At 28.1% G+C, this 27,198-nt stretch overlaps 2 protein-coding genes across 7 annotated transcripts; one reads left to right on the forward strand and one right to left on the reverse strand.

The window, feature by feature from the left end:
- The first annotated feature begins 17,987 nt into the window (after nt 1–17,987).
- Nucleotides 17,988–23,288, forward strand: LOC111299731 (uncharacterized). Of its 4 annotated transcripts, XM_022895141.2 has the most exons (5): nt 17,988–18,143; nt 18,783–19,710; nt 19,819–19,982; nt 21,034–21,108; nt 21,722–22,033. In XM_022895141.2, exons 2-5 carry the CDS (start codon nt 19,074–19,076, stop codon nt 21,836–21,838), a joined length of 993 nt encoding a protein of 330 aa, XP_022750876.2. In that variant the 5' UTR covers nt 17,988–18,143; nt 18,783–19,073; the 3' UTR covers nt 21,839–22,033. The 4 variants fall into 4 exon arrangements, with proteins under 4 accessions (XP_022750876.2, XP_089603819.1, XP_022750873.2 ...); XM_089747693.1 differs by lacking the exon at nt 21,722–22,033 and adding an exon at nt 23,211–23,288 and having other exon boundaries at nt 18,783–19,982; XM_022895138.2 differs by having other exon boundaries at nt 18,783–19,982.
- Nucleotides 23,227–26,913, reverse strand: LOC111299732 (uncharacterized). 3 transcript variants are annotated; one of them, XM_089747695.1, is made up of 2 exons: nt 25,947–26,913; nt 23,227–23,340 (listed from the first exon to the last, which is right to left on the reverse strand). In XM_089747695.1, exon 1 carries the CDS (start codon nt 26,891–26,893, stop codon nt 25,961–25,963), a length of 933 nt encoding a protein of 310 aa, XP_089603821.1. In that variant the 5' UTR covers nt 26,894–26,913; the 3' UTR covers nt 23,227–23,340; nt 25,947–25,960. The 3 variants fall into 3 exon arrangements, with proteins under 3 accessions (XP_089603821.1, XP_089603822.1, XP_089603820.1); XM_089747696.1 differs by lacking the exon at nt 23,227–23,340 and adding an exon at nt 23,641–23,888; XM_089747694.1 differs by lacking the exon at nt 23,227–23,340 and adding an exon at nt 23,641–23,904.
- Nucleotides 26,914–27,198: the final 285 nt, after the last annotated feature.

Consider the following 27,198-nt stretch of genomic DNA (forward strand, 5'->3'; position numbering starts at 1 on the left):
AAAAGAGACCCCATTGCTAGTGTTCACTACCCAAAAGCAACCTTAGAATAGCCTTGAACGACCACACCACCAAACCAGAATCAACCCACCACCGAATCACCTTATAAGGAATACAAACCCTAAAACCACTGCTTACACTCATAAGCCACCTACAACCACTTGCAAACCAAAAGCCAAAATACACCAAAACTGCATCTATCAACTCTTTAAGCCAAATCACCCTTACCTTCACCATCTTAAACCCAAGCTCAAACTTACAGCCTCAAAATCCCAAAAATGAACCACCTACCAACCACTAAAAAACACATAGGCATATAGCCACAGAAAAAAAAAATACATCCTTGAATGAAACAATAGCATTAGAGAAAAGTAAAAAATACATTAAAAAATCAAAATACAAAGAAGGAAAAAAGATTTTAGTTCTGAGGTTTTTGGAAGAATTTTTAGCCAAAATTTTTAGATGGAAGAAAGGTCATGGAAAAGAGAATAACATTGTAAAAAAAGGCGTCGATTGGAGCGACGAAAGGTAGAGGTTTTTTGGGTGGAAGTTACAATTTTTTGGCTTAGGTCTAGGGCATTTCAAGTTGTTTTAGGCCAAATCAAGATAAAAAATAAGTAGATGAAGGCAAGAGAAAACATTTGGTGTATTTTGGGTTTCAAATGCCAATGATCAGTAATAGCCGACAAAAGATGGTAACTAGTGCGATTACCATCTATTGGTTTATAAGAAAGAGATGTTGCAATTTGGCTTGTTTAAAAAAAAAGAAAATCTTTTTTAAGAAAATGATTGAAATAATTTAAAGAAATAATGGTGTTTTATGGTAAAAAAAAAAAACTTTTTGGTCGACTTGCTCTTATAACGTATAGATCCGTGCACTTATAACTAAATATAATAAAAAAATCGTCATCAATCTTTTTTACTAAAGATATGATTGGTCACCTAATGGATCTATCCCTTTGAAAAATTCTTAAACTTAACCAAAAGTTCTTAAAAGAATAGATTCTAGTCTATTAATCAAATTAAAGTTCAGGAGTTCAATTACGTATAGAGAAAGTTATAACACCTTCACCTCTAAAAGACAATACCACTCAACTTCAAATGATCCTAAGAATCTTAGTTTTAATGGTTTTTTTTTTATGTTTAAATATCAAAAATAACTTCTAAAATTTATCTTTTAATTTGGCATAATTCTTAAAAATACTTCCTCATTTCAAGACTATTAAAAATTTTATTTGTTTTCTTGAAAAGGCTACGTCATCTAAAAAACTTAATCATATATTTTTTATTAAATTTTGCTTAATCGAAATACATCTAATTCTTTTACCATTTTGGTTGAAATTAAAAATATTTTCTCACCTAAAAATTTCTTAAATAATCATCTTTTTGCTATTATTATGAATTTCATCTTTAGAATTTATATTTTATTTTAGATAATTTTTCTATGTCTAACTTTCTATTGTATTGAGATATGTCTAAATTTTTCACCGTTTGAACTGAATTTAGAATTTATGATTTTTCAGACTCCTATTATTTATTTCTAATTTTTTGAATGAAAATAAAAATGCCAATTATTATTTTTTAAAATCTTAACTAAATTCTTCCGTCATTTAAGATGAATTTTATAAAAGATTTTTACCTAGAAATTCATTAGAAAATCAACAATTTATGATTTTCTTGGGCTTTCATCATTGAATTAGTGTTATATATTTTCAAACAAATTTATAAGTTATGTTTTTTTTTATTTGATTTATAAATGAATACAATTATTTTTATTAAAATTTTATCTAAATTATTCCACCATTCAGGTTAAATTTAGAAAAATTCTTCACCTAGAAATTCCTTAAAAAATGGACCATTTGAAGTTTTTAAAAACCTCATCATCTGATAATTATTAATTGATTTCCAAAATTTTATTAAATTTATTTTGTACTTTGAAAATAAATATTAATTATTGTTATTAAAATTTTATCTAAATTTCTCCTCCATCTAAGTCAAATTTAGAAAAAAAAATCTCTCACCTAGAAATTTCTTAAAAAATTATCCATTTATAATTTATAAGAATTTCATCTTTGGATAATTATGATTTATTTTCAAAATGTTATTAAAGTTTTATTTTAACTTTTATTATTTTTTACCCTTTATTATGTTTTTTATAACTTAAAATTACTTCTCCTAATAAATAAATAAATAATCAAACAAAATAAATCATAAATAAATAAATAAGTAATAAACTAAAATAAAAAAACATAAAAAATAAAATGAAAAAAAACTCATACAAAATAAATAAAATGAAATTAACAAAAAAAAAAAATGGAAAACCTGCGGAACAAGTTGGGTCGAAGTCAGGTTGGGGAGTGGATCCTACTCGGGTCGACATATAGATTATAAATTTTTTTAAAGCCAAAACGAGATTATTTGGCTATGATATAAAAGCTAAAAATTTACTTTTTTTTCTTTCAAATTTATTTTCCCTTCTCTCTTTTTTTTTTTTTTACTTTGTTTCTTTCTCTAAAACCTGATGAATATTGGTGGCCAAAATTGAAACATCTATCGAGATTTGGGATTAATCGCAAGAATCTCATTAAAAGTTGGATGAAATTGGGGTTTAATAGTCAAATTTTGGAAATGGTCACCGAAAACTAGAATTTCTACCAGAATTTCGCCAAAAACTTTAAATTTGGTAAAAAAAATTCAACGAAATATGAGAATTTAAAAAAAAACTTCCAAAAAAAACTTATTTTTGATTTCTTTCTTTTCCTTCAACTCTAATCCTTCAAACACACTTTCTAAATCAAATCCAAAGTCCTAAAAACTCTTCAATCAAGAAAAACCTTATCATAGAACAAGTTTCTGTGTTTTTATTTCTCTTTGTGTTTATCTAATTTGTTGTGTGTTTCATTGTTGATTGAAGATCATATTTATAAACATAATAAGGAGAATTTTAGATCAATTTCAACTTTAAAAACTAGGATTATCATGAAAAATATAAAATTTATCTTGAAAAATTTAAACTCAAATTTAGACATGAGAAAGCTAAATTTTTCTCCACATTATCATCGACCATTCCTCCCAACTAATTTTCAATCATTAAAAACTTTTTTTTTCAATTACCTTTATAAAAAGTAAAATAAAATACATAGATAAATCAATAAGATAGGTATAAACAAAACAAAAACAAAAACAAGATAAAATATAAGATAGGTATAAACAAAACAAAAACAAGATAAAATATATGTATATTAAAATAAAATAAATTTAACAATAAAATAAATAATAAAAATCCAAAATTCACAATCGAGCTTGAAAAGGTCCAAGCCCAACCAGTTTGAGCCTCAGACTAAATTGAGTGTTTGCGACTGTCCCTCTTTGCATAGTTTTATGAAATACAAATTACGCAAATACATAAATACCCATTATGTCCAAACTTCAAATTATTCAACATTTTTTTGTTTTATATATATTTTTTAAAGGCTCCTTAAAAACATAGGCACCCTACCATTAAAAATTAAGGGTTCTTTTAATACGAAGGCAAACAATTTTAAAAAATCAAAGAAAGGTACCCTAAAATTTTAAAGATCATACTTGGAGGTCTTATAGATCATGCAAAGATGACTTAGAGATTATGCCCAAATGTCTTGTAAATCGCTTTTATCTTTTACCCGGAGGTCTTACAAATCAAACTTTGAAAACATAAGCTCAACCACTTTAAAATTTAAAAAAATACCCTGAGGTTTTAAAAGATTATATTCAAAGGTTTTATACATTATACCCGAAAGACTTTGAGATTTTGTTCGAAGATTTTACAAATCAAACCTTGAAAAAAACTCATTTAAAATAAAAGCTTAACAACTTTAAAATTTAAAAGGATACCCAGAGTTTTAAAAAATCATGCTTAGAGGTCTTATATATCATGCTTGAAGGACTTTAATATTATGTTCGGAGGTCTTACAAATCAAATTTTGGAAAAGCTCCTTTAAAACAAAGGCTCAACAACTTTAAAATTTGAAAAAGGTACATAAAAGTTTTAAAGATCATGTCCGGAGGTCTTACAAATCGTTATTATCTTGTACCTAAAAGTTTTGATGATTATGCCCAGAAGTCTTACAAGTCAAACTTTAAAAAAAAGGGTTTTAAAGATTATACTCAAAGATCTTATAGATCATACTTGGAGGTCTTTGAAAAGAATTCAACAGTTTTGAAGATGTACCCGAAAAATTTAAGAAAAATTATTCGAAGCTACTAGAAAATGATATCAAAGGTTTTTAAAACTGATATTCGGAAGCTTTAACAAAAATACCCTAAGGTAGAATTTCATTTGATCTCTTTATCAAAGGTTTTTTATCTCAAAAAGTCTTATCTTGAAAAGTTTTAGTTTTCTTTTCTTAACCAAGTTTCAAGCTTGAGCTTATATCTTTCCTATCTACCAAAAGTATATGATAAGTGCAATACAAAGAATGAATGTGATGCATATAATGCATGAAATATTTGCAATGAATGCAATGCATGAAGTCAATACCATATGTCCTTAATTATGGTAACATTATTCTTGAAACCTTCTCTTCATTCCAACTTTCTACCATAAAGCCTCGAAATAAATTGACAAGTTCTTTCGTGAACCAAAACAAACATTTTCACATTTTCTTGGCTTAAGCATCTTCATTCTTGAAAACCATTCTTATTGTCTTATAAGTTTTTGTCACTATATGTCCCTTACATTTGGCATTTCTCTTTGCCCTAAAAATATCTCTTTCATCGTAACATTCACCTAATTCCAACAATGAACATTTAGATTTAAAAATATTTCTTAATCATTTATTAAAATTTTCAAAACTAACAATGAAAATTGCCCCACATAACTATCTTTCTAAAAATGAATCAATTTTTCACATATGATCGAATCACTTAAAAATTGGTGATTACTATCTAGAATAAATGTGATGAATCCCAACTTGGTATTTTGAAAAAGATGTAATGGTTTGACATATCATGATCTTAGTCATCAAAGAAGATTTGGCCATTAGACAAAAAAGAAAATATCTTTTCATCTAGGCTCAAAAATGAAAATCGTCTTTTAAAGCATAATTTATTTTGGCACTCTTTTAAGTTTTGAGAAATAAAGAGAGGGCTCAGATTTAAAAATAATTCATCAAAATGTGTTGATCTTAAATTTTTTAAAAGTCTTCAATGCCTCAAAGTTCATTTAAAAATGCCTTTATTTAATGCTTTTTGCATCAATCAGTTTTATGAGTTGCTTTTAAATTTTTACTCTTGCTCTAAACTACCTTTTTAGATTTTCATCCTAGAGCCTAATTGTTTTTCTTTTTTTTCTTTTATCTTATGATTATTCCATCATGCATTTGAGTACTTAAATTAATGATTTTTCTAAAGAAAAGTTATTCAATTTAGGTACCCATTTTTAATCAAAATGAACTTTTCAAATGACGTAACGTAGATTAAAGTTTGAGGTTTTGAAAGAAAAGATAAACAGGCTCAAAATAAATGTTTAAGGGTAAGTAATTACTTTTTCTTATAAGGACATTTTCATTTCCTTAAAACATGCACTTTCATCTTTTCCTTCTTCTTTTTTTCTTTTTCTCTTTCTTTTTTTTTCTTGCATACTTTCATTTTGACAAGATGAGTTCAAAATTTAGGGAACTCTTTCTACTTCAAAATTGCCCTTTAATTCTTGATATTATTTTTTGTTCCATGCTTGCCCTTCAAAGTATTAAATGATTGTTGGTTAAGGTTTATTTAGAAAAGAAAATTCAATTAGCTTAAAAGAATAGCAAATGGATAAATTTTTCTTTTTGTGAAATGAAGAATGAATTATGGCCATTTATCATTTCAAACACGAAAACTTTCATTGAAGAATGATTTTTAAGAAAAATTTTCTTTAAAATCATTTGAATATTTTTAATGCATGATGTTACAATCACCTTTCCTTTTTTTTTTAATTTTTTGCAACTCATACTCACGTAATAATCTTCTTATTCGCAACCATTTGGACGCTTATCAATCAAAATGATCAAAATAACATTTGAGATATCAATTAATTTGACTTTTTTAGTAAATTTACCCCAATATGAGGGTGAAAGACCATTTGGTAAATAATTGAAAAGGTAGAAGAATGTTGTATAAGTCAAAACGCTAAACAAATTGAGAAAATATAACTTTGTCAAGATTTGAAATTTGTGAAGAAATTTGGTGGTGAAGTGTTTGGAATAGCCTTGACAGTTGTTAAATCACCAAGCTCCATAAAGTTTAGGTGAGTGCCTTAAAAGATTTATGATTTAATTAACCATCTCATTGCTCATTGCCCAAATAAAGATTAATAGTTTTTAAAGTTTATCATGGTTAAGTGGAGGTGAAGTTTTGAATTTTCATCCTTGAGGATTCTTAAAGTTTTTAATCTTTCAATTGAAATAAAGAATGAAATATTCAGTGAAAATGGTTTAAGATGCTCATTCTTAACAGTAATCACCAAAATTTTTGAGATTTTTCACATAAAAATGGTTTAAAATATTCATTCTTAACAATAATCATCAAAATTTTCAAGATTTTTCTCATGCATTTGAAAAATTAATTATGTAAGAATCCAAACAATTAAAATTAAAAAACCCAAAACTTCTAAAATTTTCAACAATGTATCCATGTTCAAAACATTAATACACAAAGAAAAATTAGCCTATGTTAAAACAAATTTCCATTGTTTAATAAAACTCATATGTGAAGGTGCCACTATTGATGACACTTTCAATTTTTTCTTTCAATTATTTACATCACTCAATTGAGTGTTTAATTACCCCTATGTAATAATCACATTTACCATTTGGACCATAATTATTCATTGATGGATTTTGAGCTATTTTTAAAGATACTAGGGTAAGGTGTTGGTGTTTTACTAACAAAGGTAAAACATCAAAAATTGGAATTGAGATTTTCTCATGATTTTTTCTTGATCTTCTTTGATTGCTTATTGGTCAAGTAGTAGATTGAGGGTAGAAACTTATATAAGGACCTAACTATTGCATTGGTTGTTAAAGATAAAGATTATAGGAAAGGTTATTTATGGTAAGGCAGTAAGGTTGGTACATTGAATAAGGATGGTATGGGGTAAAACCTTTAACCTATTTCCCTTTATAAAACATAGCTTAAGCATCTTTTTTTTCCATTCGGGGTGCACCAACTTCTTTTGCAATAAATATATCATCACTTTTAAGTTTTTATTTTTTACGGCATTCTCAATTATCTTCTCAGATATAACCATGTCGATAAAACTTTTAGTTATATTTCAATCATCCTTTCATAATATGGAGCTTGAAGAATGTTTACAAACAAAATTGTAGTTTTTTTCTCTATTAAAGGTGGTTGAACTTGGGCAGTAGCATCTTTTTACCTTTAGGGATATTTTCTAAAACTCTTAACATCTTTTTTTTTCATGCTTTATAAAGATAATTGATCTGGGAGAAACTCTATAATGTCTTTGTATTGGGTAAGTAATGCCCTGACTAGTTCTTTCCATAAAATGATGCAAGTTTTGTCCAACCGAGCATAACAACAAGTCCTATAAGGCTATTTTAAAATACATGAATCAAAAGCTTGTCATTATACATATAAGCAGCCACCATCCTACAATACATAGTGATATAAGTTAGCAAACATTTATTCCTATCATATTTATCAAATTTTAAGATCTTGAACTTGGTGAAAAAATCACATTTAGGATCAAACAAAGTTTTGCTACATTTATGGATTCATAAAAATCCATGCTTTCAATAGCTTGAAACCTTTACTCTATAAGATCCATCTTCTTTTAGGAATTTAAATTTTTTATTGCTCCAAATGAACTTTTTTTCAAATTTTCTAACTCTCAAGATCGTCAGAGATTTAAATTAGATTTGATTTCTCTTTACCTAAAACGGGAGTAATGTATCCTTGAAACTATCTTGATGCAGTTGTTAAAGGTATTTCGGGACAAGAATATGCCTTAAAAGATAGTGCTTGTTGTAATTGTGCCATTGAAATGTTTGGGCTTGATGTGGATCAAACCTAAAAAAGCGTAAGGGATTTTTAATTCTTTAAATGTGGGCTTTCTCCACTTTTTCTTATTATTTAGATTTTTTAACATCTCTATTATTTAGGCCAAGTTTTCTCTTATTTCATCTTGAACATTCTCAACTTTCTCAATTTGACTACTTTGTTCTAGATCTATAGGTGTTTACAAATGGCAAACAGATTACCTTAACGATTAAGCTCTTAAACCTTTATTACCATAATTAAAAATTAGGATGATGTTTAGCTATAAATTTATACAAAAAGAAAAAACATATATATATGAATGAAAGGAAGCATGTATTGAGTGCTATCACATAATAAAAAAAAACTTTAATTAAAGATTGAAAATTATCCTGACAACAAAAACCTCCAAATAACATTCCCAAAAAATCCTAAAATCTATAGCTTAGTCATATATTTCAATTTTAAGATTATGGTATTGCCATTAATAATTTCTTTAGCCACTCTGATTAAGCAATGAACTGTTAACAATCTTAGGCTATTTTTCATTCTCAAAACTCAATAAGCCAACTTTGATTAAACCTTACACTTTATGTTTAAAAGTAAGATAATTTTTAATCGAATGGCCTATATTCCTGACGTGATAATTACATTGAGCATCAGCACTAAACCACTTAAGAAAAGTAGTTTTAGTGGCTTTAGAGAAATTAGTGTGATCATATGATTTTTGAGGAGTAGTGGGAATAACTCAATGTAAATCACAGAGATTAGATTAATAATGGCCCTCTTTTTCATTTTACTCAGTGGTTTTTTAGGTTGAGTAGTTGTTGGACCTATAGGTATGGGTGTTAGAGTAAAATTTGGTGTATATACTCGAGGGTTCATTAGAAAACATGGTTGTTGGAATGGTTGATAAACACCAGGATTTTGGAAATCATTGTTCATAACTAAGAAATAGTATGGGTTTAGGCTAAGCCATAGGGATCAAATGAGAGCTAGTCTTATTTAGGATGCTAAAAAAGGTTGTGAAAGAATGAATCATTAGGGGTAAGGTTTAGGTATGAACCAACCTATGGAGTTTGTACAAAGTTAAAAAAACCTTATTTTTTTGCCTCTTTTTTCACTTGGTCTTTTCTTTGGCCTTCAAACACACTGGCATGACTTAAACAAGCATTAGTATTGTGAAAAACTTTTTGATCCTAACACAGTGATTGTTTAACGTATAAATAAATTGGTAATGATAAAGACCCTTAAGAACATGTTGCTTAAAAATTTTCCATCAGCTTGGTAAGTTTCAATTTCACTTTTCATAGTTCATGTGCAAATTATTCTTGGTTAAGTTCTAACACCTGAATTCATTTTTAATTGATCACCCATATCTTTTAATTACTACCCCAGATAAAGCAAAAGATTTTTATATTATGTAATGATATGATGAATGCATTACATGAATGATGATAATCTATGAATAGGTGAAATGCATGAAATAAATGAAATAAAATAATTGCAATCCTATTGATGTTAGCATGATTTATATAGAAAGGTAAAAACACACAAAAATAGAGTTAGCATCCAATATAAAGAAAATAAAAGAAAAAAACAAATTAATGCACAATTCATGTATAACAAAAGGTATGTAACCTAATTTTGGGTCATTTTTACAAAAGGAAAGGGCATGGCTTTACTTATGGGTTAGGTCTATTATGGCTCACTATATGAGTGTTTTGAATTTGCAATCTAAAGGTTTTCAAATTATTCCTCACATCTTTATCCATGAAAGACTAGTAAGGTATTCCAATCTACACCAATCATCATCTCATAAAAAAGATTCAATTTGAGTGGGAGTATTTCGTTAGCTATTACGAAGATAATCATATCATGAGAATATAGATACTTTACTCACTCATAAAAAAGATGAAACTTAGGTGTAAAGCTTATGTAATGCACATGTATGTGATAATATGTGTAAAGGCACACATATTTTTATTCGTAATTTTTCCAAGTCAATTGAAAGAATAAAAAACAATAAAATTAGTATTGCAAAAAGAAAAAACCAATAAATTAAAACTACTTAAACCAAAAAACTAGGATATTTAAAATTAATTAATGATTTGACTCTTTATTTCTCTAGTAAAGTAGCTAAACTGTCAAAACATATAGATCATAGACTTATCAATAGACATAACAAAAAGAGTCACCACCATTCTTTTTTTACTAAAGGTGTAATTAAACACCTAATGAATATATCCCATTGAGGAATTCCTAAACTTAACCAAAGGTTTTTAAAAGAATATGTTATGGTCTGCCAATTAGAATAAAGTTTAGGGGTTCAGTTACATTGTGAAAGGTTATAGCGTTAAACACACTTGTCCAAAAGACATTACCACTTAATTTCAAACTATTCTAAGATTCTTGGTTTTAATGATCTTTTTTTACTGTTTAAATATCATAAATAACTTTTAAAATATCTCTATCAATATGGTAGAATTCTTAAAAATATTTTTTACCTCAAAAGTATTCAACAATCTTATTTGTTTTCTTAAAAAGGCTCTTTAATAAAAAAAAACTTAATCATTTATTTTTCATTAAATTTTGCTTTATCAAAATATATCTAATTCTTTCACCATTTTGAGATGAAATTATAAATATTTTCTCACATAAAATTTTTTTAGATAATTATTCATTTACAATTACTAAGAATTTCATCTTTAAAATTTATTCTTTATTTTAGGTAATTTTTCTATATCTAAATTTCTATTTTATTGAAATATGTCTAAATTTTTTACCATTTGGGTCAAATTTAGAATATATAATTTTCAAGACTCTTATTATTTATTTCCTAATTTTTTGAATGAAAATAAAAATGCCAATTATTATTTTTTGAAATCTTATCTAAACTCTTGTGCCATTTAGGTTGAATTTTAAAAAAGATTTTTACCTAAAAGTTCCTTAGAAAATCAATCATTTATGATTTTCTTAGACCTTCATCCTTGAATAATTACCATATATTTTTAAACAAATTTATAAGTTATTTTTTTATTTGATTTAGAAATGAATACAATTACATTTATTAAAATTTCATCTAAATCATTCCATCATTCAAGCTAAATTTAGATAAATTCTTCACCTAGAGATTTCTTAAAAAATTGACAATTTGAAATTTCTAAAAATTTCATTATTAGATAATTGTTAACTTCATTTCCAAAATTTTATTAAATTTGTTTAGATTTTTTTTTTACTTTGAAAATAAGTACTAATTAATATTATTGAAATTTTATCTAAATTTTTCCTCCATTTAGATTAAATTTTTTTTAAAAAAAATCTCTCACTTAGAAATTTCCTAGAAAATTACCATTTATAATTTTTAAGAATTTCATCTTTGGATAATTATGATTTATTTTCAAAATTTTATTAAAGTTTTTATTTTAACTTTTATTTTTTTTTTTATAACTTTGAATTACTTCTCCTAAAAAATAAATAAAAACAATCAAACAAAATGTCTCACAAATAAATAAGTAAATAACAAAATAAAAATAAAATGAAACAAAAAAAACTCATAAAAATAAATAAGATGAAATTAGAAAAAAAGTAAAATTTTGCTTTTTTTTCTTTTAGATTTCTTTTTTTCCTCTTTTTTTTTCTCTGTTTCTCTCTCTAAAGCTTGATTAACACCGATGATTGAAATTCAAACTTCTACCATGATCTAATATTAAATGTCAAAATTTCATCAAAAGTTAGCTAAAATCGGGTTTAATTGTCAGATTCTAGGAATAGTTAGAATTTTTGCTAGAATCTCACTGAAAATTTTAAATATGGCCAGAAAATTCAACAAAATATGGAAATTTCTAGAAAAAAATTTCCAAAACAAAAAAAAATATTTTTTTATTTCTTTCTTTGCCTTCAACTCCATTTTTTCAAACACACTTTCTAAACCAAATCCAAACTCTTAGAAACTTCTTAATCGAGAATGCCTTATCATAGAACAAGATTTTGTGTTTCTACTTCTCTTTTTGTTTCTTTAATTTTTTGTGTATTTCTGTATTGATCGAAGATCATGTTTATAGGATACAATAAGGAGAATTTGAAATCAATTCAACTTTAAAAACTAAGATTATCATGAAAAATATGAAATTTATCTTGAAAAGTTTAAATTCAAATTTAATCATGATAAAGCTAAATTTATCACCACATTATAACCGATCACTTCTTTCAACTAATTTTTGACCATTAAAAACTTTTTTTCAATTACCTCTATAAAAATTAAAATAAATAAAAAAATCAATAAAGATAAGTATAAACAAAATGAAAACAAAATTCAAGATAAATATATGTATATCCAAATAACATAAATTCAACAAATAAAATAAATAATAATAAAATCCAAAATCCACAATCAAGCTTGGAAAGGCCTGAGGCCAACTAGTTTGGGATCCAAATTAAACCGAGTGTCTACACCTGTTCACAGACTAACTTAAGGTCCACACGCCTAAACTAACCAAACACCTAGTTACCAACCTTGAATCAATCTAGCTTTGAACCGGTTTGATTGAACTGATTGAATTATTCTCAGTTGTTGAACTACTCAAATAGTAAAGGACGTTATTAAACTGCTCCAATTTACTTTGAACCGCCCAGGACTGTCTTGGATCGTCTAAATCGATTTTAGACCATTGACTAACATTAACTAGCTTTGTTTGGGTTTTTTTTTATTTTATCCTATTTTGATATTTTTGTTATGTTATTTATTTGTTTATCTATGCATATTTAAATTTTAAAATTTAAAATAAATATATATTTTTTAAAAAAGAAGTGTTAAAAAAATCTTTTTAAAAATAAAAAAAATGAAAATCTTTTGAAAATGAGATATTAAAGAAATTTTAATAGTAATTTTTTAACAATCTTTGGGTGAGAATATTTTTATAAAATACTTCCAAAATAATGGAGTATTTAAAAATATATTCAATACAAAAAGTTTTTCATTTACTTATTATGTTTTAATTAAAAAATAAAAAATAATAATAAAAATTTTTTTTTAAAAAAAAATAAGGTTACATATAATAATACATGAATGTTAGTTGTATTAATTAATTAAAAATACGAGCTTCCGATAATAGGATTCTAAGAAAATTCAAGTAATGATCCTAAAAAATCCTTAAGCAAGAAAATATCTCATGTTGTTACCAATATACTAAAATATTTTAAGAATTCTTCAATAACAAGATTTTGATTTATTTTTTATACAAAAAAATATAAAAATTCCATCAATCAAGGATTGTTAGAGATTTTTGGATACAAAAAGATATGAAAATTCAAGAAAAATTGCCCACACCAAACACTATATAACTATATTGGGATAGCATTAGCATCACAAATCAAAATGCAATGCTAAAAAGGTTTCACTACTATTTGCTCTTCAAGATTGATTTTTTTGGTTACTAGCAAAATATCTGTGCATTACTGCAGGTCAAAAATTTTTTGTTTTGTCATATATACTTAAGTGATTTTTTATTGTAAAATTCACCTAATCTAAAAATAAAAAAAAATGCAAAAGGTAACAAAAAAAAGATGAGATGTGGTTATTTCAATTAATTTTTTTTCATGAAAATTATCTAATTTTAAAAAATAAAAAAAAGATAAGATAAGAAATGAAAAAGGAAAAGGAAAAAAGTAAAGAAATAAAAAAAAAGTTCATAAAGGATGTTATACGAACACTTTCATTAAAACTTAAAATATTAATTTCTTAAATTAAAGCATCAAATAATTACTTTATTAATATAATATATACAAATATAAATTAATAATAAAATATATATTTCTACATATACTTTAAAATTGATCGGGACAAAATACCCTAAATATACTTCCGTCACGATCTCCTATTTCATTAAAAAAAGAAGACTTACTTCAACTTAATCTTGATTTAAAAAAAATATATTTCTCCTTATTTAATTGGGATGGATCAAGCTTATTGCATACAAATTGTTTTGACATCCTTATTAATCAACATTATTTGTTGTAAAATTGATCTAATTAAAAAATAAGAAAACAAAAGAAAAAAAGTTAAATGGAGTTGCAATGTGGGTATCTCAATTGACCTTTTATTTTTAAGTAATTTAATTTAATAAAAAAGAAAAAAAGAAAAAAATTAAAATAATGGATTTATTAAATTAAGATATTAAATAATGACCTTATTAATATAAAATACACACACACACATACATATATAATGAAATGAAATAATAAAAATAAAGGTATATCAAGGATTTTAAAAAAATAGGATTAAAAAAGGAACAAAAATCAAATACCAATGTGATAACAACATTTCATAATATCTTTTTTTTAATTATCAAATAAAAAAATTGAAACAATAATATTAAACATACCCTACCCCTTTAGAAATTTTAAAATATTTTAAAATTTTTATTAAATAATAATAAAATTTGAAAAAAAAGAAAAAAAAAGCAAATTATTGGATACGAGATATGCATTTAGCATCTAAGGGTCACAAAAAATTAAATTTATTAAAATATTTATTAAATATAAAATGAAAAGTAATACATAAGAGAAAAAAGAACAAAAAAACATACATACGACATATATTTAGTATCAAGTGGGTCTCAAAATAAAAAAAATAAAAAGAACAAAAAAAAACCAAATACAGATGTGACGTTAGCATATTTGTCAATATCTGTTTTACAAAAATAAATAAAAACATCAGTGAAAAATATATATTTTAATAATATATAAATGAGTGTTAAATTTTTAAAAACTATTTTAATTTTTTATTAAATAAATAAGGGAAAAAAGATAAATAGAAAAAAGATTAAATAGCACAAGAGAAAAAAATAATGAAATAACTTAGTATGTGACGTACCATTGAAATCAAATTAGTCACAAAAATTAAAACTAAAAATTTGTTTATTAAATATATAAAAAAGAAAAAAGAAAAAAAAGTTAAAAACAAAAAAAAAAACATCTGGCTTCTTTTTTTTTTATCAAAAAGGTAAAAGAATATTAAAAATTTATCGAATATTCTTGAAAGAAGAAAAAAAATGGATAAAATTTGATATCAATTTAATTCCTTAAAAAAAGATATTTATAAAACACTTAAAAAGAGAAAATAAAAAATAATACATGATGCCAAAAAAAATCTACAAAAAATAAGTTCGATGGAAAAAATTGAAAACAAATGGGTTGCATTGAAAAAAATTATAATAAGATAGATAAAAGCTAGTCCCACAGAAATGTGAGTTTCATATTTAAAAACAAAAAAGATTGGCTTTTGAAGGGTGTACTACCTCTTAAAAAAATGTATTTAAAAAATTAAAGAGATTATATGTGTTAATGTTAAAAAAATTAATGTCGGTTGACATGCGATACATAATGTATATTCGTACATATATATAATCAATTTATAAAATAATCGGATCCATGAAGGAATTAAAATTTAATTATATATAAATATAATATTTGTATTAAATTTAAAAAAAAGAATATGTGGGTCCTATAATAAAAAGGTAAAAAATTACAAAAATAGAAAAAACGTTTGAGAAAAAAATAAATTAAGGTGTAAGTCCCACACAAAAAAATCAACAAAAAATAACGTGTCCCACACCTTTTAAAAATTAAAGAAAAAAAAAGAAAACCCTATAAATTAAAAAAAAACCAAAAAAAAAATAAAAATAGATTAAAAAAGGTATGGGTCCCACATAAAAAAATTTAAGAAAAAAATGAACCCACAACTTTATAAAATTTTTAAAAAATAAAAAGCAGGTGGACCACTCTTATTAAAAAAACGAAAAAAAAAGCAAAACAAAACCAAGACGTCGGTTTCATACCAAAAAAACAAAAAAAAAAAATTATGAGGTTACCATGTGGCAAGCCACAAAGTTGACAAGCAGCACCAAATGTAAATTTGCAGCATCTTATATATAGAATTACACGTTATATAAAAAAAATTTAAGAAAAAAAGAATTTAGTGAAAAATCGAAAAAAATGTGAGTTGCATTAAAAAAATTATAATAAATTAAATGAGAAAAAAAAAAAAACAACAAATCTTCAAAGTGCATTTCACGATAAAAAATATGAGTCTCGTATTGTAAAACAAAAAAAATGTGCTGAAGGGAAAATTTTTTTAAGGTGAATCCTGCCTTTTAAAAAAAATTATTTTAAAAAATTAAAAAAATTACACATTTAAATTTAAAATAAATAATGTGAATGACATGTAATATAATATATATATATATATACATTTAACTTATAAGATGGTTGGATGAACAATAAATTAAATTTTAATTATATATAAATATAATATTTGAATTAAAATATTAAAAAATGAGTCTCACAAATAAAAAGGTAAAATTATAAAAAAAAAAGCCAGCTGGACAAAAAAATTAAAGGTCTCACTAAAAAAATCAACGAAAAAGAATGTTAGCTCACTCCTTTAAAAAATTAAAAAAAAAAAAAGCAGATAGGTCCATAAAATTAAAAAAATACAAAACATTAAAAACAAAAAAAACCACAGTGGGGGTCCCACATAACAATTTTAATAAAAAATAATGTGGGTCCCACATGGCCACAACTTTGAAATTAAAAAAAAGGGTACATCTCATTAATTAAAAAATAAAAAAAATCAACAAAAAAGAATGTGGTCCCTATAAATTAAAAAAAGTAAAATAAAAAATTAGAAGAAAAAAAATAAAATCAAGGAATGAGTCCCACTTAAAAAAATTTAACAAGAAAAGAATATGGGTTTCACACCTTTTAAAAATTAAAAAAAAAAATAAAAAAACAAGTGGACTCTGCTAATTAAAAAACCCAAAAAAGAAAATACAAGAAAAAAAAAAAAAACCAAGGTGTGGGTCTCATATCTAAAAAATTTAACAAAAAAAAAAAAAAAAAGAGTCCCGCCGCTTAGAAAATAAAAGAAAAACATGTAAACTCTTAAGTTGATCCATTAGCACATCCAAGTTTTTTTGGCCGAGATGGACATGTCTAAGTCGAACTTTGTCAAACTTTTTATTAAAAAAATAAAAATTATCTAATTGAATTATCTAAAAAAAATTATTCATTATCGAAAATATTTTTATGCATTTTTATTAAAATTTTTTAATTATGATGAAATAATTATTTAGTGATAATTCACACAAAACCAATTTTGGAGAGCAAAAATCATTAAAAAAAAGAAGACAAAAATAAAAGAGTAGAAATGAAAACCACCAAGGAAAGTAACATGGAAAGTGTAGAGGTCCAAACGACTTTGCTCATTTTTGCATTTTTAGATCCAAGCTTCAGTGTTTTTGACCCGATTAGAACATTTTATTAATATCAATATATTATTATTTAACTTTAACTTGAATTTCATTTAATAATAAAATAAAATGTAACTAAACAAATTAAATTAAATTAGAACTCGACTTTAAAATAAAAATTAAGTAGTATCGATCTTATTTAAGTCATGAATACTTTTAAAATGAAGGTGATAAAATTTGTGTAAATTCCAAAAAACTATTAAGAGCCATTCAAGAACAAACTTATTCAATCTAGATTGATTGAAAAACGTTAGACTAAAATACTATACAATTCAACAAATGAAAAAAAAATTATAATTTAAACAATTGAAATAAAAATAAATTTAACTTCGACATAAGTTAAACTTAATTAAAATAATTTAAATTTATAATGATTTGATTATAATTAATTCAAAATTGATCGAATTTAAAACCAAAACAAACTCAAATTAATAATGATTCAAACTAGATACAGTTTGAACTCGCAAAGATCCAAACTTAAAAAAAATATAAATTTGAAATAATATGAAGGCCAAACAATTGGAATGCAACTTAAAAAAAATAAAAAATAAAAACCGAAAATAAACCGATCAAAAGCAATCGACAGGAAACCACTGGAATGCCTCCAATGATGAGGTGGAAGGAAAGTATAAGCAAAAGACGGTCCAAACCCAAAAAAAAGGTTAGAGCAAAGCCCACAAAAGGAGTAAAGACAAGAGCATTAGAGGAAGCAGGCAGCCCCCACATACATTCGGTCACGTCTAGTCCCCAGCAATACTCTCTCCGCCTCACTGATTTTTGCACATCCTTTCCCTCATCCTCCCCAATTGCCGTAGGTTCGTTTCTTTCTTCCTTTCTTTCTTTTTTTCTTTCCTTTTCCATGATCTAAGGATTTCTGGGTTTTCTTGGGTTTCCCTATTTGCTCTTATTATTTTTATTATTATTGCTGAACAATTTTCTATATGGACTCTGAATTGCGTGTTAACTTTATGATTCAGTAGCTTTGCTTTTGATTTTTTTTTTTCTCTTCTCCATGCCTACATATTATTTCAATTGAATTGCCCTTTTGGTTTGACCGAATTTGGACTTCGGAACATTTTCAATTATTAATGTATTTTTATTAGGTCTTTAATTATTCATGTATCGTTTCTTTTATCTTTATTGACCCTAGTTCAAGTGTGAATAAGGGCTTTTTTTTTTTTTAAATTAAGATTCGAGTATTAGTCTAATTGTAGAAATCCTGTGTTTTAAATTGATTCTATTTGATCATTTTTTTCTCTTATTGATTGTTTTTAACCCATCCCTTCATCTGGTTAAGAGGATAATCAATTTAATACCTATTGTTAGTTATAATTTTTCTTATGCATTTCTTATAATCGGTTAATTATAAATTTTTGGGAATTCTATTGTTTTCGTGCATTTACATGTTTTATTATTTGTTAAACAAGTTATGATTTTGTACTATTGTGAACCAGGAACTTATCAGGAAAAGATTGTTAGTAATCTTATTCACTGTCCTGCTTGCGCTACTTGTTCCTTTTTCTATCTTGCATTAAGTTCCTGGATTATGTGAAAACAGAAAAGTGCCATTCTTCAATGGATTGCAAGTGGTTGTGAACTGTCTGTTTTGTGTGGAGATAGTGTTGCTTCTTTTCAGTTGCTTAGCAACTTGCAATGGGGAGATCGCCCTAATGGAAGATTAATATGATGCATCAAAGTAATATGCTGCTGTAATTGAAGAGATCATAATTAATTTTATTTGATACATGATGGGTAAGGAAAGCTTGCCTCAAGCAGTCAATGGAGGTGTCAACATTGATAGTTGTTCGAATGCTGACAGTGATGATTCTGGGACTTACTCACGATGCAGTCTAGACAAAGAGGCAGGTTTGGCTACTTGTCGTGTATGCCAGTGTGCAGAATCTGACAAAAGGGGGGATGCTGCTTTAGGATTTTTGGGCATCACTCCTCCCTTACCAGAAGCGATTAAAAGGAATGGAGATGCTAAGCCTAATAGCAAAGGACTTCAGAAAGATATTGAAAATGATGAATGTCATGCTAAGAGTATTCAAAGAGAATCCGGGTTTGTTGAGTTCATAAGCCCTGAAGGAGAGGTTTTCATCTGTAGTACTGATTTAGAAATGGGCTCATGTCATCATCAGGACGCATTAATTGAACTTGGTTGTTCTTGCAAAAATGATCTTGCTCTAGTGCATTATGCTTGTGCTCTCAAATGGTTTGTTAGTCATGGATCTACCGTTTGCGAGATCTGTGGAAATGCTGCAAAAAATATCAGAACTTCTGACTTTAAGAAAGTTGTGGTTTCTTTGAAAGATTATGAAGCATTGAGAGAAAGGACTGCTAGTGGTGATCCCAATCCTGCCCAAGTTCATACAAGTTCAGGTGTAGACCCAGATGCTGTTGCTGCTATTAGGAGGCAACGGCTAAGTGAGATTTCATTGTGGTTCAGTCCACATAGCAATAATAACAATAATAATAGTTCTGCTGCAGTTTCACAGGTTATTTCCGAACAACCCCTGAATACTGTCACTGAAGAAGTTGCTTCCACTGAAAATCCTGCAACCAAATGGGCTGTGGAAGGTACTGGGATTCTTCTTGCTACGGGTCTACTTACTGTCACGCTTGCATGGCTCATTGCTCCTCGTGTTGGAAAGGTATTTTGTGATAAATGCTCATTTAACAAGCTTGGGAACTACTGCTTTTAGTTTTTCCACTGTTTATAAGAAATTCAATATATATAAATAGGAATACCCAAATAAATTCTCAAACTTTACTAAAAAATTGAAACAAACCTTCGATCTTTTATTGCATGAAATTAAGGTTATGAACTTTTTTTAAATATAATTATACCCATTAAATCTTGAAAATGGATGAATAAAGTCCAATTTTCAGAATTTTTAAAATAGCATTCTCTTAAACATTTGTCATTCAATTCATTCAAATAAATCTAAGAAAGCATTTTCTACAAATTACATCATCTGCTAAGAAAATTTTAACAAAAAATTGAATATTTTATTGTCGTAAGGTTCTAATTATAATAAAATAGAAGTTCATGAATAGTTTGAGTGTTGGTTATTTCCAGTGTGCTTATATTTTCAACCTCACCAAAAGTGTCATGAGTTTATAAAAGGCATTTTATGGGATTATCTCCATATAAATATCTTAATTTCATGCAATAAAATATCAAAGACTTTTTTTAAAAATTTTTTAATAAAATTACAGGGCTTATTTGGGTATTATATCTATATAAATATTAGCCTGCCTTAATTGGCACACCTTTAACTGTATGCTTAGAGCATTGAAATTTGCAGAAACTATAATATTTTTTCAATTCTAAACCAACATGAGAGTATCTTATGATTATGCTAAAATGCCCATTCATTTTGTAGAATTTTGACCAGGAAGGTAGTGACTGTCAATCCAGACCCACACTGATACCTACAGCTATTGACTGGGTTGTGGGCAAATTTTGGTACCCAAATATATTCATCAATTGATTGAATGGAATGATAACAGTTTCTTTCTTATATGTTATATTCTATTACATGTGCATTTGTGCATCACCATTAGCTTCCTGGTGCCAACATATTCTTGTCAATGAAAATTTCATCAAGACATAAGCACTGTTAAACCCTTTTTTTTTTTTCCAATTTTTTGATTACTAGTAACATAGCTTTGTTTAATGTGTCACTCTTTATTTTGTAGAAAACGGCTAGGAGTGGTCTTCATATTCTCCTGGGAGGCATTTGTGCTTTAACAGTTGTGGTCTTCTTTCGCTTTGTAAGTAACTTGATACTATATCTGTAGTTGTTTGTTTACTAAATTCATGTGCATTTGATTTGAGTAAATATAGATATATTTGCATGTTGTTGATACTTGATCGGTTCATTATGTTTCTGTTCCTTGACAAACTGATAACAGCTATCTTGATAACTTAATTATACTTTTGCTGTACCTTCACAATAGGCATGGCTTCTGTTTGGTGCTTGTTTAGTTTCAAATCAGCAGTTCAGTAATTTTTGCAGTCCTTTGCAGTTAGTGTAAGAAATTGAGGTTCTTTGCTGCTTGAAATAACGGCTATCTTGGTAAATTTAATTATTCTTTTGGTTTCTCTTCACAATAGGCATGACATTCATAAAATGCATGTAGTCCGTTAATCTTTACCTTAAATTCTGAATTTGGCCTGAAATAATAGTACAGAGAATTAAAGTAATTCTCTTGAGGCTCTCGGGTGGCAGGTTCAATATTGCAGTTGAATTCTGAATTTCTGTCTTCTGGTTCATAGGCTCGAGATTATCAGATCCAAAGTTTAATATTTTTTTATTATTATTTTATTTTTTCTCCTAATTTCAGTTTAGGTAATTTTTTTGTATAATGTGGCTGGTACTTGCAGATTGTGCTGACTAGGATTAAGTATGGACCAGCACGCTACTGGGCTATCTTGTTTGTCTTCTGGTTTCTTGTCTTTGGTATATGGGCCTCAAGAACACATGGTTCTCATACAACATGATTTATTGATATATAAATTCACTCTAATATTTTTTTTCTGCCAAATAGTAAATGTTGAAAAAAATGGGATTTTACGAGACTCCATTTGATAATTCATGCCTTTTGGCGGTTTGCATTTATGCAATGAGCTGTGGTTTTTCATTGTATAGAATGATGTTAGCCTAATTGGACTTTAAAGGTGATGTGATTCTTTTCAGTTTAACATTTTTAATTCACAATCATGCCATTCTAACTCAAGTGACTTAAGTGAAAGTTTTACAGTCTTGTTTCATAGCTTGGATAGAGAATGAGCAAGGGAACTGGAAAGGGGAGGTGGTGGAAGGGAAGGCTATGTGCCGGCATGTGAATGTTTTGAGTTAGTGGGTGCAGGCATAGCTCTTTGGAGTATTTCCAATTATAATCCTGATTGCTGAATGGTTAATGGAAGTTAGTTCATTATCCATTCATCTTAATATAAATATGCCTGGTATGCCTAGCATTGCTGCTTGCTGTTACTCTTGCTTGGCACTGGCCCAACTTTCTTTTTTAAGTACAAAAGAAATCACAGTCTGAGGATAGGAGAAGGGTTGCAAGTGTTAAAATTTGAATTTCAGATCACTTTACATGAATCAATTAAACTAGGTTATGGGTTCAGTTTTATTATTTTGTTACCTGGTGGAAGTGGAAACTTGTTTTTGTTTTAGGTCACATAAATTTTTATAGGTTACCAGAAGGGAGACGAAGACAATCTGAGTTTATTGGTTACTGACTGACTGTTGAAAAGGTCTGCGATACATTTTCAATGGCTCTTTGCAAGGTGAAACCTGGGAAACAAACAGCAATTCACGTGTTAACTGGATAATTGCTTTTTGTTCAATCAAGCATTCCATTGCCATGGATTATGTCAATTGATCTCGCTCTATAAAAATGCATTCTGCACAAACAGTTGGCTTGAGCCTTGAGTTTTGAATTACTATAGCTATATTTAATTTTTAAGTTAAAATACAACTAGGATCCCTAAATTAATCTTTTTTTTTTTAAATAAATCTCTAAATAAATTTTTATATTTTGATTTATATTCAAATAAATCTTTATTTCAAATAAAAAAATAATTTACGTTATTTATATCTAAAAAGATTTTTATTTCAAATGAAAAAAAGTAATTTACATTAAGAACTATCTAGATACAAATTAATAATTTGAAAGTTTACTTGGATATGTATTAAAAGTTTAAGATTTATTTGGGTGCAAATTAAAAATATAGACTTATCTAAACAAAATTACAAAGTTTAAGGATTTTATTATTATTATTATTATTATTATTATTATTATTATTATTATTATTATTATTTTAGTCTTTATAAAGCAAAGCTAACCAAGCTCATAGTTGACAGTATATCATCTCGGTCAGGCTATCACAACCCTGCAATGCAAAAATAGTGGCTCTGGACTCGTAGCAGCAGCTGTGACTTGTAAAGAAGCGTGAAAAAACATAATGCCTTTGTTTTTGGGTACAAAACGACACTGGAGCAAGAAGTGTCATCCAGGACAGAGAGTCAGTGACTTAATTTCAGTAAGCTGAACAAAATTTCTAAGCAAGTTGAAGCAGATAACCGAATTCATTTGACCTGTTTTGACAATATATTTCGGCTATGAAGAGAATTGGGAAACAATGGACTCTCATTAGAGTCTAGCTTGAGGAGCATAAACAAAAATGAACTGCTAATGGAGATTGAAAGAAAGGGATTCCATGGATGTTATGCTTTATGTAGATGCTAAACTTACTGTACCTTAACCACTAATCCTTGAATGCTACAATGACAAATAGTCAATCTTTTGATCCCATTCTTAATAATCTCTAAGAAACTTAACATATCAAAATAAACATTGTCAATGTCATATTCTTGGTTGCAATATTTGAAACTCATGATGTCCAAGTTTTAGCATAATAAACTCAAGAAAATATACATCAAACAAGAGTATGGAAGTGAACTGTGTTGGTTGCTCGTTCAAACTCATAACAGGAATGAAGTACAGACTCCAGCCTCCTCAAATGTTGAGTGCAATCCCTTCTACATGTTAAATTTTCTTGAAAATTTAAGCGTATGTGTTAGTCATGTCTAACTTTGTACTAGAGTCATGACAATGAGGATCAAGTATAATGGCACAAATTAAAGTGGAAATGCAACGTAAAAAGACATTTCATGGGGAACTTAACTATTAATAGACAGATCCAATTGTGTGCAAAATGTAATACATGCGTGCTTGAGTTCATGCAACATGCAAACCAGTGCATAACTTGTGCTTGTGTCCAATGGTATGAACTTATATTCCCTTTAAAAGATATAAACATTCTATAATTTCATCTTTCTCTAAAGCTTGAGGTTACACAGGAAGCTCATGGTGGTTCAACTCCCCTTGCACCAAAAAAAAAAAAAAAGAAAATATCAAAGAAAGAAACCAAAAGAAATAAAGAAATATATCAAATATTTCCTCCACAATCTAGGTCTTCAGGGAGGCCTCATATTCTACAATGAGAAAGCAGAGAAACTAACACAGCCTTTCCCCACATGATCCTAGAATTCCTCGTGAAATATCCACACTTCAACCTAAAATGCAGGACGGTATATACAGGTATCTCTGAACTCTTTGATGTACCTATAATGCAGTTCTTAATAATGATCTCTTTCTTCCATTTTCTTAGGCAGTGGCATAATTAAGCTCTTTTCCATTGAATAGCAACTCAATGAAAAATTTCCCTTTTTGATTGCCACTTATTTCCCTCCATCAAAATCAGCACCTATTCCTTTTCATGCTCATCATTCCTTTTGAAGTCCTCCTATTCCAGTTCAGCATAGTCTTCAATCTTTATTATGTAAATTTTTAATTGATAGCCCAAATCCCCCCCCCCCCCGCGGGGCGCAAATGCACGTACGCACACCAAAACACCCAGAGGAGGACACACATGATTAAGTTAAGCTCCACTGACCAGAGAAAGCAGAGAAAAGACCTTGCATTTAAGTTTGAAAAGCATCAGCCACTAAATTACATCTAATCAGTTTCTGAGATATATGCAAACAAGTGGGCCTCAAATTAAAGCTCTTATAATTTGTGCAACAACAATATTTTTGGAATTTCATTTACTTCTTTGACATTTCCAGCATATGCTTCCACTAATGACTACAAACCAACATCCTATTATATATCTTACCAAAAGTAGGTACGGCAACCTTTCCCATTAATATTGCTGTTCAAAAGATCTGGTTTCCATTGAAATTGCTGTACAAGAATTTAACTTCTTATATATTTTGCCATAGGAGATATTTAGCTTTTACTCATAGAAGATATTTAGCTTTTACTCTATCTTCAGGAATTTCTCCCATCACCAAGTAGGGTCCATTATTCAACTATTTGATGCAAACATCAGGAAGCTATCTCTGGTGCTATGCCTGTTTCTAATTTTAACAACCATCACATGGATCCTTTAACTTATCTAGCTCCTATGCAGGAGCACTGTTCACAAGAACCGAGAGATGCCTGTGGTTCCAGCACCATACAAAGTTGCTTATATATTAAACAAGCCAATGCCTTAACACAACTCCAAAAGTCTCCAGGGACCAAGCTACACAAGCTATCATTTCTTCATACCAAGCCCAACGCACAAAATTCATTGGCATATTTTCTCTAACTCTATAATGCCTCTTTTTGGTAAAAATCCTTCATAAGACATTTATAAACTTTTATTTCAAGAATTGAATTTTACCTAGAAAGAGGGACTAACAAAAACTTCATTTGCTGGCCTCATCCGGGCTAGATTCTAGTCCATTATTTTCAAGAGCACATTGCAACCATGAAACAAGCAATTTATAAACTGGAGTCCATTATTTCTAATTGATGCACCATTCTCATAAAATTTAAAACAGAAATGGATTAACGACAAGAATCATTCTATAAACAAGACCCTAACCAGTGTTAATAAGCAGTAGGTTACATTCTTCTTACCTATAAAAGAAATCATTTGGGTAAATTTTATGAAAATTGTTTAAGATTCTAGTAATTCGATAATTTGTGGATACGTACAAATAACATTTACATAAATTAACAAAAATAAAACAAAGAAAAAGACATACCATTTCATTTGTTTTTATCCAAGATAAAAAACATCATCAGTCATCAAAACAACATACTGCAAAATCTTCAAAGGAGCATTCCTGAAATCCAATGAAGGCAACCTCAGCTCTCTTATCCTGCGTTCTCCATTCCCTCTCCGTCCCCAAACCCGACCCGAATCCACTTTCTTAAACAAGTAAACCGATTTGGTAGTGGTATTAGCAGAATATAGAGATGGGTTTTTCCTTGTACTGAAGAGGGTCCATCCCATTCCAGCTAAAGCTTTTGAAAAAGCCTGCATTGATTCGATCCTATCCCCCGTCAACCTTGAAAACAGAGAAACGGAGCAGCAATCCCAGTTGCGGGAATCATCAAATTTTGCATCATAATCAGAGCCGGTGGTGATAAAAACCAGCTTGAAAAGGCCTTTGGAGAGGGAAACAAAGGAACGAAGGTGGGAAAGGGAGGAGGAAGAGAGTGAGGGGAAGGAAATTAAAACTGCATCGTTGGGTAAAGGCATGGAAAAAGAAGATGAGAGAGACAAGGCAGAAGAAGAAGAGGAAGAAGAAGAAGAAGAAGAAGAAGAAGAAGAGTAAGAGAAAATGATGTGCGAAAGGGAAGGAGTAGGATACAAATCCATGCCCATTTCTCTAGCAATGGTGGCTAACCTGTATATGTCGCTAATTACTTCTTTCGTGGGGAGAAAGAGAAGCAATGGGATTTTGGTTTTGGGTTTGGGTTTGGGTTTTGTTGCTTTTGAGGAATGATAATAAAAATTGTAAAAGCTAGGTCTGGAGACATCATCATTATCTCCTTCAAGGTTGAATTTAGTATGATGGTGAGTTTTCTGGGAGACAAGCAAAGGGTGTTGGGTAATGGCTTCTCGTACCAGCTTTAATGGGAGCATCTTTTCTTTTGAGTTTTGGGGGGTTGCCTGTGTGTCTTTCTGTAATAAATAGGGCATCATTGTCTCTTTCTTTTGAAATCTTGACTGCTTAACAATGCAAGATCCAGTTTGACACCTGCTTTGGTTACATCACTACCGTTGGAAGCTGGCTTTCATTTTTGTTGTCCTTGCCATGCTACTTGTCCATGTCCGTGCCCACGTCCACAGCATGCCTCTCAAGGCCTCCAAGCCTGGTCTTACAAAGGATGGGCTTTCCACAAGTTTTTATAACTCTTCAATAGGTTAAGGCCCACAAGCCTAGCTGCAAGGGATCCCATTTGTATTGGTGAATATCACGTTAACGCAATAACTTATTTTATAATGCA

The sequence above is a fragment of the Durio zibethinus genome, chromosome 18 (assembly GCF_047325235.1).
Source record: "Durio zibethinus cultivar Kanyao isolate XHJ-2024 chromosome 18, ASM4732523v1, whole genome shotgun sequence".
Taxonomy (NCBI): domain Eukaryota; kingdom Viridiplantae; phylum Streptophyta; class Magnoliopsida; order Malvales; family Malvaceae; genus Durio; species Durio zibethinus.

Excerpts from the sequence above, each read along its gene's own strand:
- LOC111299732 (XM_089747695.1), bottom strand. The coding sequence starts at position 26,893 with ATGATGCCCTATTTATTACAGAAAGACACACAGGCAACCCCCCAAAAC.
- LOC111299731 (XM_022895138.2), top strand. The coding sequence starts at position 19,074 with ATGATGGGTAAGGAAAGCTTGCCTCAAGCAGTCAATGGAGGTGTCAAC. Across the intron at positions 19,983-21,033 it reads TTGCTCCTCGTGTTGGAAAG|AAAACGGCTAGGAGTGGTCT; the intron begins GTATTTTGTGAT and ends TTTATTTTGTAG. Across the intron at positions 21,109-21,721 it reads TTGTGGTCTTCTTTCGCTTT|ATTGTGCTGACTAGGATTAA; the intron begins GTAAGTAACTTG and ends TGGTACTTGCAG.